Raw genomic sequence first — 17787 nt, forward strand, 5'->3', positions numbered from 1 at the left:
CAGGCCAATCGGGTTTTCAGGCTAGCCCTAATGAATATGCATGAGAGAGATTTGCATATGATGGAAGTGATAGGCATGCAAATTTGCTTCATGCATATTCATTAGGGCTAGCCTGAAAACCCAATTGGCCTGGTGTTCCTCCAGGACAGGGTTGGGAACCACTGCTCTAGAGGAGAGAAGTGATAGGGGAGATATGATCCAGATGTTTGAAATACTTGAAAGGTATTAATACAGAATCAAATCTTTTCAAGAGAAAGGAAAATGGTAAAACTAGGGTGCATGAGGTTACAGGGCAGTTAAGAAATTATTTTTCACGGAGGGGTGGTTGATACCTGGAAAGCCCTCCTGAGGGAGGTAGTGGAGAGAAAAACATTGATGGGACTCAAAAAAAGTGATGAATGCACACAGAGGATCTCTAATCAAAAAACAAAGGCTATAAATTGAATAACTAAGGTTGCTACTGGGCAGATTTGCACAGTCTGTGTCCTGTATATGGCTATTCAGTTTAGGATGGGCTGCGGAGGGTTTCAACAGGAACTTCAAGAATTTGGAGATGGTTTAGATAGCCTGGAAAACTTTGACAGCAACTGCAATAGTTGGAACCTAAGGACAGTACTGTGTGAACCTGTACAGTCTATGGCCCAGAAATATCAAATGAAAAAGACACTTTAATTTACCGTGAATTTTTAATGTACCTATTGGGCAGACTGGATGGACCATTGTAACTGACTGTTACAAACAAGGCAAGCAGGGCGCAAAGTTTGTTGAACTTGGGGTGAATATGTGGAATAACTTGTAAGTTTCATGGCTTCTTGTTTGGGCTGAGAACATTTCAGTACCCTGCTTGCTTTACTCTTTTGTCAGACAGTAAATGGCAGCAGATAAAGTCATAAATGGTCCATCCTGTCTGCCCAATAGTGTGAAGTTTCTGCAACTCTTCCCAAAAAATACTCTGCAGTCTGGTCACTGAAACACTGCTGCAATCACTCAAAAATTGAAGATAAGAATTGCCCTATTGGCAAAGGTCATCAAGCCCAGTATCCTGTTTCCAACAGTGGCCAACCCACTGGATAGAGAAAATAGATCGGGTGTCAAAGTCCCCCCTCGAGGGCCGCAATCCAGTCGGGGGTTTCAGGATTTCCCCAATGAGATCTATTAGCATACAATGAAAGCAGTGCATGCAAATAGATCTTATGCATATTCATTGGAGAAATCCTAAAAACCTGACTGGATTGCGGCCCTCGAGGAGGGACTTTGACACCCCTGCTATAAATGCAGTCCCAGGTCTTGCTGAATGGACTATTCTGTAGTGGCCAGTGGAATTTGAGTTACTGGTGTATTCACAATACCCCAGTTGTGATGTCTTATTAAAACTTTGCTTCCTGGTTCTCTCACCCTTTTCTAGGTCTCTGGGGTGGTTATTGCAGAGGTGTCAAAGTCCCTCCTGGAGGGCCGCAATCCAGCCGGGTTTTCGGGATTTCCCCAATGAATATGCACGAGATCTATTTGCATGCACTGCTTTCAATGCATATTCATTGGGGAAATCCCGAAACCCCGACTGGATTGACAGCCCTGCTCTATGGCACAGGTGTCAAAGTCGGTCCTCGAGGGCCAGAATCCAGTCGGGTTTTCAGGATTTCCCCAATGAATCTGCATGAGATCTATTTGCATGCACTGCTTTCAATGCATATTCATTGGGGAAATCCAGAAAACCCGACTGGATTCCGGCCCTCGAGGAGGGACTTTGACAGCCCTGCTCTATGGAATGAAAGCTCAGTGCATTAAAGCAGCCTGTGAGAAGCGCTTTTCTTCTTCCAAAAGGCCAGTCGGCTTTTCAGGATAGCCCTAATGAATATGCATGAGGTGCCAGGCATGCAAATTAGCTCCATGCATATTCATTAGGGCTATCCTGAGCCAAGAGGTGCAAATGGCGCTTCCTCACCGCCTCCGTGTCCGAGATGACGATGACGAGGGGCTCAGCGTCGGCCATGGTCTCCTCTTCTTTCTGCGCCGCCTCCGCATCAGAGCCGCTCTCCCGGCCCCTGCCTGGCGCCTCGGCCGCCTCCTTCCGGGTTCCGGCGCAGACATCGCCGGAGGAGCTGCGCGCGACCCAGGAGCTCTCGCGCTTTCCTTCCGGGGCGGAGCTTATTTTGCGCGGCATTATCGAGCTCTTCCGCGAGACGGCAGCCCACGTGACCGCAACGGCGAGTGCTACGTCCAGCACGTTGAGAACGAGACGCTTCCCCCAAGCCTCGCGCTCGCCGGTTCCCCCTCGCGCCCTCCGAACCACGCCCCCTGCCGTTGCCATGGCGTCGCAGTACATGCTGGAGATGTTGAGCCACTTCCGTGGCAACAGTAAAAGCCGCGAGTTCCCGGCGCACAGCGCGAAGGTTCACTCGGTGGCCTGGAGCTGCGACGGCCGCAGACTGGCCTCGGGCTCCTTCGACAAGACGGCCAGCGTGTTTGTGCTGGACAAGGACCGGCTGGTGAGGAACTGCAGCGTCAACTGGCTCAGCCCAGTGGCCCGACTAGATAGACCAGGCCACGAGGCCCCAGAAAGCAGCAACGTTCCGGAGCCCCAGAGAGTAGCAGCGTTCCACGCGGAATTCCCACAGAGTAGCAGCATTTTGGAACCCCAAAGAGTAGCAAGATTTTGGAACCCCAAAGAGTGGCAGCGTGCCACGCAGAATCCCCAAAGAGCAGCTGCGTTCCACGCGGAATCCCCAAAGAGCAGCTGCGTTCCACGCGGAATCCCCAAAGAGTAGCAGCGTTCTACGCGCAATCCCCAAAGAGTAGCAGCATTTTGGAACCCCAAAGAGTAGCAAGATTTTGGAACCCCAAAGAGTGGCAGCGTGCCACGCAGAATCCCCAAAGAGCAGCTGCGTTCCACGCGGAATCCCCAAAGAGCAGCTGCGTTCCACGCGGAATCCCCAAAGAGTAGCAGCGTTCTACGCGCAATCCCCAAAGAGTAGCAGCATTTTGGAACCCCAAAGAGTAGCAAGATTTTGGAACCCCCAAAGAGTAGCAGCGTGCCACGCGGAACCCCCAAAGAGCAGCTACGTTCCACACGGAATCCCCAAAGAGCAGCTGCGTTCCACGCGGAATCCCCACAGAGTAGCAGCATTCTGGAACCCCAAAGAGTAGCAAGATTTTGGAACCCCAAAGAGTAGCAGCGTGCCAGCGGAATCCCCAAAGAGCAGCTACGTTCCACACGGAATCCCCAAAGAGCAGCTGCGTTCCACGCGGAATCCCCAAAGAGCAGCTACGTTCCACACGGAATCCCCAAAGAGCAGCTGCGTTCCACGCGGAATCCCCAAAGAGCAGCTACGTTCCACACGGAATCCCCAAAGAGCAGCTGCGTTCCACGCGGAATCCCCACAGAGTAGCAGCATTCTGGAACCCCAAAGAGTAGCAAGATTTTGGAACCCCAAAGAGTAGCAGCGTGCCAGCGGAATCCCCAAAGAGCAGCTACGTTCCACACGGAATCCCCAAAGAGCAGTTGCGTTCCACGCGGAATCCCCAAAGAGCAGCTACGTTCCACACGGAATCCCCAAAGAGCAGCTGCGTTCCACGCGGAATCCCCACAGAGTAGCAGCATTCTGGAACCCCAAAGAGTAGCAAGATTTTGGAACCCCAAAGAGTAGCAGCGTGCCACGCGGAATCCCCAAAGAGCAGCTACGTTCCACGCGGAATCCCCAAAGAGCAGCTGCGTTCCACACGGAATTCCCAGAGAGTAGCAAGATTTTGGAACCCCAAAGAGTAGCAATCGTCCACGCGGAATCCCCACAGAGTAGCAGCGTTCCACACGGAATCCCCAAAGAGTAGCAATATTCTGGAGCCCCAAAGAGTAGCAGCGTTCCACACGGAATCCCCACAGAGTAGCAGCATTCTGGAACCCCAAAGAGTAGCAGCGTTCCACCCGGAATCCCCAAAGAGTAGCAGCGTTCCACCCGGAATCCCCAAAGAGTAGCAGCGTTCCACCCGGAATCCCCAAAGAGCAGCTGCGTTCTATGCGAAATCCCAAAAGAGCAGCTGCATTCCACATGGAATTCCCAGAAAGTAGCAGCGTTCCACGCGGAATCCCCAAAGAGCAGCTGCGTTCCACACGGAATCCCCAAAGAGTAGTAGCGTTCTACGTGCAATCCCCAAAGAGTAGCAGCATTCCATGTGGAATCCCCAAAGAGTAGCAACCTTCCATGTGGAATCCCCAAAGAGTAGCAACCTTCCACGCGGAATCCCCACAGAGTAGCAGCATTCTGGAACCCCAAAGAGTAGCAGCGTTCCACGCGGAATCCCCAAAGAGTAGCAGCGTTCCACCCGGAATCCCCAAAGAGTAGCAGCGTTCCACGCGAAATCCCCAAAGAGTAGCAGCGTTCTACGCGCAATCCCCAAAGAGTAGCAGCGTTCCACGCGGAATTCCCACAGAGTAGCAGCATTTTGGAACCCCAAAGAGTAGCAAGATTTTGGAACCCCAAAGAGTAGCAGCGTGCCACGCGGAACCCCCAAAGAGCAGCTACGTTCCACACGGAATCCCCAAAGAGTAGCAGCGTTCCACGCGAAATCCCCACAGAGTAGCAGCATTTTGGAACCCCAAAGAGTAGCAAGATTTTGGAACCCCAAAGAGTGGCAGCGTGCCACGCAGAATCCCCAAAGAGCAGCTGCGTTCCACGCGGAATCCCCAAAGAGCAGCTGCGTTCCACGCGGAATCCCCAAAGAGTAGCAGCGTTCTACGCGCAATCCCCAAAGAGTAGCAGCATTTTGGAACCCCAAAGAGTAGCAAGATTTTGGAACCCCCAAAGAGTAGCAGCGTGCCACGCGGAACCCCCAAAGAGCAGCTACGTTCCACACGGAATCCCCAAAGAGCAGCTGCGTTCCACGCGGAATCCCCACAGAGTAGCAGCATTCTGGAACCCCAAAGAGTAGCAAGATTTTGGAACCCCAAAGAGTAGCAGCGTGCCAGCGGAATCCCCAAAGAGCAGCTACGTTCCACACGGAATCCCCAAAGAGCAGCTGCGTTCCACGCGGAATCCCCAAAGAGCAGCTACGTTCCACACGGAATCCCCAAAGAGCAGCTGCGTTCCACGCGGAATCCCCAAAGAGCAGCTACGTTCCACACGGAATCCCCAAAGAGCAGCTGCGTTCCACGCGGAATCCCCACAGAGTAGCAGCATTCTGGAACCCCAAAGAGTAGCAAGATTTTGGAACCCCAAAGAGTAGCAGCGTGCCAGCGGAATCCCCAAAGAGCAGCTACGTTCCACACGGAATCCCCAAAGAGCAGTTGCGTTCCACGTGGAATCCCCAAAGAGCAGCTACGTTCCACACGGAATCCCCAAAGAGCAGCTGCGTTCCACGCGGAATCCCCACAGAGTAGCAGCATTCTGGAACCCCAAAGAGTAGCAAGATTTTGGAACCCCAAAGAGTAGCAGCGTGCCACGCGGAATCCCCAAAGAGCAGCTACGTTCCACGCGGAATCCCCAAAGAGCAGCTGCGTTCCACACGGAATTCCCAGAGAGTAGCAAGATTTTGGAACCCCAAAGAGTAGCAATCGTCCACGCGGAATCCCCACAGAGTAGCAGCGTTCCACACGGAATCCCCAAAGAGTAGCAATATTCTGGAGCCCCAAAGAGTAGCAGCGTTCCACACGGAATCCCCACAGAGTAGCAGCATTCTGGAACCCCAAAGAGTAGCAGCGTTCCACCCGGAATCCCCAAAGAGTAGCAGCGTTCCACCCGGAATCCCCAAAGAGTAGCAGCGTTCCACCCGGAATCCCCAAAGAGCAGCTGCGTTCTATGCGAAATCCCAAAAGAGCAGCTGCATTCCACATGGAATTCCCAGAAAGTAGCAGCGTTCCACGCGGAATCCCCAAAGAGCAGCTGCGTTCCACACGGAATCCCCAAAGAGTAGTAGCGTTCTACGTGCAATCCCCAAAGAGTAGCAGCATTCCATGTGGAATCCCCAAAGAGTAGCAACCTTCCATGTGGAATCCCCAAAGAGTAGCAACCTTCCACGCGGAATCCCCACAGAGTAGCAGCATTCTGGAACCCCAAAGAGTAGCAGCGTTCCACGCGGAATCCCCAAAGAGTAGCAGCGTTCCACCCGGAATCCCCAAAGAGCAGCTGTGTTCCACGCGAAATCCCAAAAGAGCAGCTGCATTCCACACGGAATTCCCAGAGAGTAGCAAGATTTTGGAACTCCAAAGAGTAGCAATCGTCCACGTGGAATCCCCACAGAGTAGCAGCGTTCCACACGGAATCCCCAAAGAGTAGCAATATTCTGGAGCCCCAAAGAGTAGCAGCGTTCCACACGGAATCCCCACAGAGTAGCAGCATTCTGGAACCCCAAAGAGTAGCAGCGTTCCACGCGGAATCCCCAAAGAGTAGCAGCGTTCCACCCGGAATCCCCAAAGAGCAGCTGCGTTCCACGTGGAATCCCCAAAGAGCAGCTGCGTTCCACATGGAATTCCCAGAGAGTAGCAAGATTTTGGAACCCCAAAGAGTAGCAATCGTCCACGCGGAATCCCCACAGAGTAGCAGCGTTCCACACGGAATCCCCACAGAGTAGCAGCATTCTGGAACCCCAAAGAGTAGCAGCGTTCCACGCGGAATCCCCAAAGAGTAGCAGCGTTCCACGCGGAATCCCCAAAGAGTAGCAGCGTTCCACCCGGAATCCCCAAAGAGTAGCAGCGTTCCACACGGAATCCCCAAAGAGTAGCAGCGTTCCACACTACTGATCCCAGGGCAAACAGTGGCTTCCCCCATATCTGTCTCAATAGCAGACTATGGACTTTTTCTCCAGGAACTTGTCCAAAACCTTTTTTTAAAACCAGTTACGTTAACCGCTCTTACTACATCCTCTGGCAATGCATTTCAGACCTGCTGGGCAGGTTTCTATTGTGATAAGAGTTCAGTTATTTAGATGGACTCGGGATTAACAATGTCTATGCAAGTTGAAGCTGTTATGTCCTATCATGTACTTTCTGGGTCCTTCTCTTTTTCCTGTAGTTATTCAATCTATTATGAACTTTTATTTGTTTTAATATTGTGTATTTAGGGCTCCTGGGTAAACAGTTGTAAAGATTCAAATTATGCGTAATGAAGCAGCTAAACTGATTTTTGGTGATGCTACAGCTTCCTTGCTGAAAGTACTTTGGCTTTTGTGGAGGGCCAGACCAAAAAGAGCCCTTAGATAGTCCAGGATGTCAGACTGTTTGTTTTTTTCAGTTGATATCTACATTTTGCCACAATTGACAAACTATGAATACAGCTATATCTGGAAAGGTCTCTGGAACTCCTTGTCAATGAACATTATTGTTATGTTGAATTATGAAAGTTTTAGCCAATCTGTAAAAACCTGGCGTTCAGAAATTTTATGTATTTAGTGTTTAGAGATTTAGGGCACTGTTTACAGAATCAAGTTTATTAAAAATTTGATAAAACGCTAGTCATAAATTCTAAGCGTTAAACAGTATAATATTTAAAATAGGGTCCAGTTAACAAACTCTTAATGACATAACTTTACATACATGGAACAATAGGATGGTGGGGAGAAATACAATTGTAAAGAAAGAGAGAACAATTAAGGATAATAACATAGGGAAAGGGGAAAGAACAAATTTTATATAGGCACCAAAAATGTAGGCCAGGGTTTTACAGGGTCCTTGTAGAATCATAGCCAGTGGTAACAGTAGATGACGGCAGATAAAGACTCAAATGGTCCATCCAGTCTGCCCAACCTGATTCAATTTAAATTTGTTAAATTTTTTCTTCTTAGCTATTTCTGGGCAAGAATCCAAAGCTCTACCCGGTACTGCCGAAATCTCCGTTAAAACCTACTCCAGCCCATCTAAACCCTCCCAGTCATTGAAGCCCTCTCCAGCCCATCCTTCCCCAAACGGCCATATACAGACACAGACCCTGCAAGTCTGCCCAGTACTGGCCTTAGGCGCCTAGTCATATCGAAGTCCGGTGCTGCCCCTAAACACATCTACTTCTGGGCTTCAGCATCACTAAGTGCTGCTAGGCACCAGTCCTGGAGAGCATGTGAAAACACACTACTTAAAAACAAAACACTTAAGTGAGGCACCTGCCAAAGTCTACCTTTTGCCAACCTTTGCAGATTCAGGCCCTTACTGAGTACATGATTTATATTGTTTTTTAAAAGGAGGTTTGTGTGAATTAAGAAAATGTTTGTAAAATACATAGAAACATGATGGCAGATTAAAAAAAAAAAAGCCAAATGGCCCATCCAGTCTGCCCATCCACAGTAACCATTATCTCTTCCTCTCTCTAAGAGAATTTCACGTGCTTATCCCAGGCTTTTCTGAACTTAGACACAGTCTCTGTCTCCACCACCTCTTCCGGGAGACTGTTCCATGCATCTACCACCCTTTCTGTTGAAAAAGTATTTCTTTAGATTACTCCGGAGCCCATCACCTCTTAATTTCATCCTATGCCCTCTCATTCCAGAGCTTCCTTTCAAAAGAAAGAGACTCGACTCATGCACATTTATATCACGTAGGTATTTAAATGTCTCTATCATATCTCCCTCTCCTGCCTTTCCTCCACAGTATACTCCATCCTTTTTATATCTTTTTGAAGGTGCGGCCTCCAGAATTGTACACAATATTCTAAATGAGATCTTATACAGGGGCATCAATACCTCCTTTTTCCTACTGGCCATACCTCTCCCTATGCACCCTAGCATCCTTTTAGTTTTCGCCATCACTTTTCAACCTGTTTGGCCACATACAATCCCACCCAAGTCCCGTTCTTCTGTCATGCGGATAAGTTCCTCACCTCCTAAGCTGTACCATTCCTTTGGATTTTTGTTTCAAACTACTTTTCATCAAGCAGAATAGAAGTGCTCAAATTAATTTAAATGCACCCCCCAGCACACGTACAACTACCAATCACCTTCACTCACTCAGCTATATAATGGGAGGGATGTTATTGAGTGAGAGTACCCAAGAAAGGGACTTGGGGTAATTGTGGACATGACAATGAAGCCGACGGCACAGTGCACAGTGGCCGCTAAGAGAGCGAATAGAATGCTAGGTATAATTATGAAGGGTATTACAACCAGAACGAAAGAACTATCGGGCCATTGTATCGGGCGATGGTGCGCCCGCATCTGGAGTACTGCGTCCAATATTGGTCGCCGTACCTTAAGAAGGATATGGCGATACTCGAGAGGGTTCAGAGGAGAGCGACACATTTGATAAAAGGTATGGAAAACCTTTCATACTCTGAGAGACTGAAGAAACTGGGGCTCTTTTCCCTGGAGAAGAGGAGAATTAGAGGGGATATGATAGAGACTTAGAAGATCATGAAGGGCATAGAGAAAGTAGAGAGGGGCAGATTCTTCAAAATTTCAAAAACTACAAGAACGAGAGGGCATTCGGAAAAGTTGAAAGGGAACAGATTCAAAACCAATGCTAGTAAGTTTTTCTTCACCCAACGGGTGGTGGACACCTGAAATGCGCTTCCAGAGGGCGTGGCGGTACAGAATGGAAAGTATAAAAATTTCATTAAAATATGGGAGCCATTAACATCTTTTTGTCATGATTAAATGCCATTTTTCTATTAATTATACACCACTTAGTGTTGGGTGGGGGGAGGGTTTCAATTGTAGGGTTTATGATCTTATAATGAATAATGGGCTTAGAGGGAGGGTGGGGAGGAGGGTTGCATTTATATTTATAGGATACAATGATAAGATGTTCAAGTGGTCTAATTAATAGTGTTTATTTTGAATTTTTGTACACTTGATGAAAGTTTAAAAATGAATAAAGAATTAAAAAAAAAACCAAAACCAATGCTAGTAAGTTTTTCTTCACCCAACGGGTGGTGGACACCTGAAATGCGCTTCCAGAGGGCATGATAGGACAGAGTACGGTATTAGGGTTCAAGAAGGGATTGGACAATTTTCTGAAGGAAAAGGAGATAGAGGGGTATAGATAGAGGCCTTCTACACAGGTCCTGGACCTGTTGGGCCACTACGCGAGCGGACTGCTGGGCACGATGGACCTCTGGTCCGACCCAGCAGAGGCGCTTCTTATGTTCTATGTTCTCATTACAGGTAAAGGAAAATGCCAATTACCGTGGGCACGGAGACAGTGTGGATCAGCTGTGCTGGCATCCGACCAGCCCTGACCTCTTTGTTACAGCATCAGGAGACAAAACCATCCGGATATGGGATGTGAGAACCACCAAGTGTATTGCCACAGTCAACACCAAGGGTGAGCAGTACACTTGTGCATGGGAAACAGCTCAGTTTAAAGCTAAAGTCTGTTAATTTTTTTTACATCTCTCATTTGCTGCCTGATATATAAGCTTGAAGCATTTTGCAGTAATAATGTCACATTTATTTCATGGGATTAAGTCTCTGCTTTCAGTAACTGTGGTATGGATCTTTGTGCTAAGCCTATGCTGCTATTATTAGACTCTTATTATTATAAGGGTGTAATTGTTAAACTTCTCAGTACTGGTTCTCTCTCTGAGATTGATTATGATCTAATTAGGTTGTTCTGCTTTCAGCGCTTCGGAATACACGTAGCTATTTCGAGAAATAGAAACAGGAAGAAAAATAAGAACTTGATTTGGTGTTTGTGCTGTTCTGGCTTTTGTATTTGTGTAAAACCTGTTGGAAGATTCAAAGCTTTTGTTCTCATTCCAGGAGAAAACATTAACATATGCTGGAGCCCTGATGGGCAGACCATTGCTGTTGGAAACAAAGATGATGTGGTCACATTCATTGATGCAAAAACACACCGCTCCAAAGCTGAGGAGCAGTTCAAATTTGAGGTGAATGAAATCTCCTGGAATAATGACAACAATTTGTTCTTCTTGACTAATGGTAACGGATGTATCAATATCCTCAGGTAAGCAGCGTTTGTGGCTAACGGGATGTGCTGCCTCTAGGACCGGCCTTAACACCTCTGTTCCTTATCTTGATTTGATTAATTTACTTGATATTGTCAAAGAACAATAAAACAAAATAACATACTGTCATTTACTCTCTAGTCTGCCTAGTTAGGGGCCTAAAGCTCTGTGAGTTTGAGCCCTTCTGTTATTTCTAAAGAGTGAAGATCATTTAAGTTTTGCTTGATTCCATTCTTTTGCTATATAGGGATCGTCTGGGTTTATTCCATGTCTTTTAATTCTGCCATCATTTTTGTCTCCACAACCTCCACCTGGTCCCTCTGATATCACACACCATCTCTAGAGCCTCTCTAATGTCCATAAGTCCCAACATAGTCAGGCTGCTTCATTTGTTTGGGGGTGGGGGGAGCTCCAGCAGATTTTCTGTGTGGCGTGGAGGGACCTCTTAATTTGCACAGCAGGATCATGGATGTGTTGAAGTACACGCCTTAAGTAATTATGAAGTTGAAAGCCAAGTGAACTCTGCAGTATATAGTAGGTGCACTGGTCTTTCTGCCATCCTCTACCATGTCTGCCCATTTATTTTGCCGTGCTACTAAGGACACTTCCTCGTAGCTGTCACTAAGCCCAAGATGTTTTCTGTATTTCTCCTTAGTATACCACTATTTGGATAAATACATATACAAGATTCCCTAGAAAGATCTCTAAATGGCAAACTATACAATACTAATTCGACTGTTGCCCTACCACTGGTATCCTGCACAGCTGCTAGACAGACCTAGCTGTTGGTTTACTGTGTTACTTCTAGTCGCTATAATTATTGCAGCCTCTTGAACATAAGAATTGCCATACCAGGTCAGACCAAAGGTGTATCCAGCTCACTTTTCTTCAACATTGACCAATCCAGGTTACAAGTACCTGGTAGAGCCCAAAATCTAGAATGGAATCTTGTTATGACCTTAGGGGTAAGTCTTGGTTTTTCTTCTGTCTATCTTTAATGGCATTTTATGGACTTTTCCTCTAGGAACTTGTCCAAACCGTTTTGAAATTCTTATGTACTAATTACTTTTACCACATCCTCTAGTAATGAGTTCCAGAGCTTTGTATAAAAAAAAACATTTTCTCTTATTTGTTTTGAAATTATTACCATGTAACTTACTGGAGTGTCCCCCAGTCTTTGTAATTTTTTTGAAAGTTCTATCATCTGCAATTTTAATCACTTCAGTTGTTCCCATTTCTGACCATCTGTTAGTTTGATTTTGAGTTAATAAGAAAAGTCTTGTGACTTGCCTGCTTAGATGCTGGACAAACCTAAGTTCTGTATTCTGGAAAGGAAATTGTAAATCATAAGGTGAGAGGACTCAGCAGTAACAGAAACCATTTCTTCTCAGAAAGGCTGGTGAATATATGGAGCAGATTCATTGCAGAGAGGATGGTTATAAATGAGTACTAAAATAGGAAAAAGCCTGGGTTAAGCACAGAGAATTTGCCAGAGATCTGAGATGCTGAAGTAGGGTAGGGAAAGGGACCTTTCAAACTTCATCTGCTGTTGTGTTCTTTAAAATTGTAAAGGCTTTAGATTTGTAACATCCTGTCTTTGGATTCCACAGCTATCCCGAACTGAAGCCAGTTCAGTCGATCAATGCTCACCCATCCAACTGCATCTGCATCAAGTTTGACCCCACAGGGAAGTACTTTGCCACGGGCAGTGCGGATGCACTGGTGAGCCTATGGGATGTGGATGAGCTGGTGTGCGTACGCTGTTTCTCCAGGTGCTCAGACTTAAGTTTAGAATTCTGTCTGCTGCTTTACCTATATACTTTCGCTGCTTGCTGGAAGGGGTATTCAGCCAATCTCCTAGTGTGTGTGTGGGGTTTTGTTTTTTTTTAATTGCCTGACTGTTGTATTGCTATCCATTTGGCTCTTGGTGTCAAGCATACTCAAGAGAAAGAAAGCAATAGGTTCACCCTTGCAAACTCTGAAAATATATTGAAAATTGAGTGATTTTTGCTACAGTATTAGATTGCCAGGAGCATTCTTGACCCTATAAAGCACTTACTAAGTTTGAGATGTACAAATGACTGGGTAAGAGGAATAATCGTATTTTCTGGTTGGGTTTTTTTTTGACAGACTGGATTGGCCCGTGAGAACATTAAGCTTCAGTCATGATGGCAAAATGTTAGCATCTGCCTCTGAAGATCATTTCATTGACATTGCTGAAGTGGAGACAGGTATGGGTTCCTTTTATATATTTGTTTGTTTTTCCCTCTTACCCATTGGTTTCCTTCCAATTGCTTGCCTCTTCTGGAATAATAGGGACTGCTGTAGACATGAGCGGGGTGCATTAGAGAAATGTCCGAGTGGGTGGGACATTTCCTGGTAGAGTGATGCAGACGGGAGTGAGGAGCATGGTCAGAGATATTTACAAGTGGGCGGGCTTCTGTTGGATTACTGGGGATTGTTGCAGGAGTAAGTGTGAGTGGTGTGACCCCTGTTTAATAGCAGAGGGGAAGCAGCACTATAGTAACAGGGTGTTGTATAAGGCTGGCATGATGATTATAGAAACATAGAAGATGACGGCAGAAAAGGGCCACAGCCCATCAAGTCTGCCCACTCCAACAACCCTACCCCCTTGAATTTACCCCCCTAGAGATCCCACATGTGTATCCCATTTCCTTTTAAAATCCTTCACGCTGCTGGCCTGAATCACCTGAGGTGGAAGTTCATTCCAACGATCGACCACCCTTTCGGTGAAGAAGAACTTCCTGGTGTCGCCATGAAATTTCCCACCCCTGATTTTCAGCGAATGGCCTCTTGTGGCAGAGGGGCCTTTAAAAAAGAAGATATCTTCTTGTGCGTCTTCTCTTTCCACATGCCGTGTGCTCTTAGCGATGGTATTTTAATCTGTGTGAGTCAGTCTTGTGCTTTTTGTAAGCTGTGGCTCCACACAGGATTGTGACAGGTGATCATCAGTCAGACTGGCTGGGAGAAGCAGTAGCTCCTTGGTGCACACCTTTGCAGTTAAGAACATAAGAATAGCCTTATTGGGTCAGACCAATGGTGCATCAAGCCCAGTAGCTCTGTTCTCATGGTGGCCAATCCAGATCCCTAGTACCTGGCCAAAACCCAAGGAGTAGCAATATTCATGCTACCAATCCAGAGCAAGCAGTGGCTTCCCCCATGTCTTTCTCAATAACAGACTATGGACTTTTCTTCCAGGAACTTGTCCAAACCTTTCTTAAAACCAACCATGCTATTCGCTTTTACCACATCCTCCGGCAATGCGTTCCAGAGCTTAACTGTTCTCTGAGTGAAAAAATATTTCCTCCTATTGGTTTTAAAAGTATTTCCCTGTAACTTCATCGAGTGTCCCCTAGTCTTTCTAATTTTTGACAGAGCGAAAAATCGATCCACTTGTACCTGTTCTACTCCACTTAGGATTTTGTAGATTTCAATCATATCTCCCCTCAGCTATCTCTTTTTTGCCTGCTTGTGCTGATTGATTGACCATAAGAGTAAAATGGGTGACTAGGATGCAGCCATTGCCTCTGTTGCTTTGTTTTGCCCAGTTCAAAGCAACAAAGGGATCCCGGGTGGCAGAGGATAAGATTGTGGCTCATGACTGGCCTGATTAGTGCAGTTTAGGAAGAGGGGATGGGGAGTTGTGGAGGGTGTGGATGGATATTGGCATGAGATAGGAGGGAAAAGGGGAGCCCTAGGAGGTGGTGAGGGAAAGCAGGACTAGAGCCCTGGGGAGGAAGCGCCTTCTCTTTTCCTTTTTCCCCTTCGCCAATCGGTTTTCTTTTTCTTCTCCTCCTCAATCATTCCTTTGTTCATAATTTTCCTCTTCTCCCCAACACTGGTATCAAGAGATCCTTCAGAATACACAGATAGTTTCCATCCTTGCTTGCTTTTGTATTTTAATGGATTATAAATGCTGGAAATGCCTAGACACATTTGTTTTCAGTAGCAAAAATAATCAGGAAATGGTTTACAAAGCTATGTAAATCAATAGAAGAACAAAAGAATAGGATACATTTTAAGAAAATGCAGAAAATGCAAATATTTGCTCATGCTTTTCTATGCTAATGCTTATTCCATCTGAAAATATCTTCAGAATACTCTGACAGTAATGTATGATTTAAAGCTCGTTTGCACTTCTGAATTACATGTATTTGAATTTGATTTGATTTGTTTTGCCTGTATATGTTGATTGGTTTTGTCATCTACCATGGAATGGATCATTTGATCTAATGCTTTTTTTGCTTCCTTAATTGTTGAAATCTGATTGGACTTGGTATATCAACATTTTATATCAGGGCGATGTTAATGATGTTGTCTAGTTATGTCTATGTTATATGTGGAAATCGCAGGGAACGTAAGATTTTATGTATGTGATATGTAAACCGCATAGTTGTATGCGGTATATAAATTTTTTAATAAATAAATAAATTCAAATGTATTTAAATGTGCCACAGTATTGATCCCTGGCCTATTGCAGAAAATTGCTGATCCTTCTTACTTCAGTTCAGAAGGACACAGAGCAATTGAGATTGGCAGGATTTAATCTGCTTGGTATTTTGTTTACTTGATTTAGGTGAAAAGCTGTATGAAGTTCAGTGCGAGTCCCCCACATTCACAGTAGCATGGCACCCCAAAAGACCTCTGCTGGCATTTGCTTGTGATGACAAAGATGGGAAATATGATAGCAGTCGAGAGGCCGGCACTGTGAAGCTCTTTGGACTTCCAAATGACTCCTGACAGCATGGGAAATGGTTCTGTTTGATCTGGGATCCTCGGTACCAGTGACAGAAAGTGCTAGAAAGCTTTTAACCTGTAAAGAAAAGCTGTGACTTAGTGGCTAGAGCAAAGAGCTGGGACTGCTTAAGCGGAGATGTATAATCAGAAACTTCCTGTTGTATAATTTGTGTTTTAAGGCTGCCTAAGATTTGGAAACATCCTATTTGACTGTGGCTACTTGAGGCATCATTTTGCCCATCCATGGAACTGTTCTGAACTATGCATGCAGCCTGCTTCTGTAATTAGCCACTTAGAGCATGAATTGTGTGAAAATGAAGAAAGGAGAAGGTGACTGGAATACTTGCTTACATCACATGATGGCAGCTATCTAGATCTTATCACCTGCACCCTCATATCATGAATTTTGCTGTTTGATTGGCTGGCAAGGTCATGGCATGCCTGATGGATATTGTCCTATACCACAGGTCAAGGATGGAAAATTAAAACACCAACCAATAATGTTTTTTTGCTTTGTAATTTACTCTGTGTGTTTGTGTGTGTTTTTTAAACAGCACATTTCTTCACATTCCTTCTCTTCTCTTCCTTCTCTGTTCTTTGCCTAATTTTTATTTTCCAGAACTCCTGTATAATCTTGAAGCATGCCCCCTGTGATACGGGTTGTGCTGAGATGGTTCACAGCAGCATCAAAGAACCCGTTGAATAACTGGGCATCTGGGAATTTTGACTTGCCACAGAAGCCAAGGCTGGCTGTTTCCCAGGGAACTTTCAGCAGCAAGGTTTCAGTGGTGGTAACTTAATTTATTTAGCCTTCTAATATATCCCCCTTCCATCCAGGTGGACAAGCATGGCAGTTCCTAAGCATTAAAATGCAAGAAGTGTGAAGAAAAGGGAACTATAGCTCATGTTCCTGGCCCAGACACTCCACAGCATGCCGATGTGTATGCTGACCCAAACAAATGTGTTTAGTGGAGCTTTAGGACAAGGTCTAGGGGCCTCTCAAGATACGGGTAAGGTGTGTTGTACTCTTCTACACTTTGGGACTTTGACCACTGCTGGACCCAGATAGCTAATGCCAGGCCGTATCCAAGTCGGCAGCAGCACCCGGACGTTCTGGGAGTGCAATTCAGTGCTGTACTTGTACTTTTCCTCCAGGTCCCTGTAAAGAGGCTTATTCAGTTTGTTATTTGGATAAGATAATGCTGTTTGAATCCTGTTATTCGATTCCCTTTATGAGAAGGACTTGCAGGGACCTTTCACTTTGTCAAATGAAGTTGACCGTGTAGGGAAGTTGAGAAGGTATCTGCATTGATTCTGGCTTTTATTTTCTCTTTCCTGTACATAAGAATTGTGCTGCAATACGTAGATTTCCTTATTTTCTTGGGTTGCTGCTTTATAGAAACAGAGTGTTTTCCTGCTAGAGCACACGGCATTCTCATTGGTTTTTAGCCAGAGATGGTAATTTTTAAGTAATGATTGCATATAAATAATTTCAGCTATCCTATTCAATCTACCATTAAGGTTTTGGGAATAATACTGGACCAGGGCTTGACTATGAAGAACCAGGTGGACTCTTTGGTCAGAAAGGGTTTCTTTACTCTTTGGGCGTATTTTGATGTTTAATCATTCATTGTTTTGGTACAGTCTCTTATACTAAGCCAGCTTGATTACTGCAATATTGCCTATTTGGCAGTTTCCCAGAAGAATATGCAATGATTGTGATTAGTACAAAATGCGGCGGTCAGGCTGATTTTTAGGTTGAAGAAATTTGATCACGTAACACCCTCCGATCGAATACTGCATTGGCTGCCAATGGAGGCGCAGGTGAAGTTTAAGTTTGGTTGCTTCTGTTTGATTTAGCTCCCAAATATATAATTGAGTTTTTCTCTTTTGCAACCAACAGACATAAGAGAAACTCACATCTGAATTTTGTTTTTCCACCTATTAAGAGGATGTAAACTTAAAAAACTTCATCAAAATCTTTTTTCCTATCAAGCAGTGTTATGGAGTAAGGATTTAGAACAATTGCTTTTGCTTACTGACATTTATGGGGAATTTAGGAGACATCTAAAAACATATCTGTTTTCGAAGTATTTAGACAGCTAATTTGTAAAAATGTTGTTATGCACTATTTTGATCATTTTAGTGT

General features: G+C 45.4%; 1 protein-coding gene across 1 annotated transcript; it reads left to right on the forward strand.

The window, feature by feature from the left end:
* The first annotated feature begins 1959 nt into the window (after positions 1–1959).
* THOC3 (THO complex 3) lies at positions 1960–16161 on the forward strand. Its single transcript, XM_033927222.1, has 6 exons — positions 1960–2486; positions 10078–10237; positions 10675–10879; positions 12491–12652; positions 13011–13111; positions 15478–16161. The coding sequence occupies exons 1-6, from the start codon at positions 1965–1967 to the stop codon at positions 15639–15641; spliced, it is 1314 nt and encodes a 437-aa protein (XP_033783113.1). The 5' UTR covers positions 1960–1964; the 3' UTR covers positions 15642–16161.
* Positions 16162–17787: the final 1626 nt, after the last annotated feature.

The sequence above is a fragment of the Geotrypetes seraphini genome, chromosome 18 (genome assembly GCF_902459505.1).
Source record: "Geotrypetes seraphini chromosome 18, aGeoSer1.1, whole genome shotgun sequence".
In the NCBI taxonomy this organism is placed as follows: domain Eukaryota; kingdom Metazoa; phylum Chordata; class Amphibia; order Gymnophiona; family Dermophiidae; genus Geotrypetes; species Geotrypetes seraphini.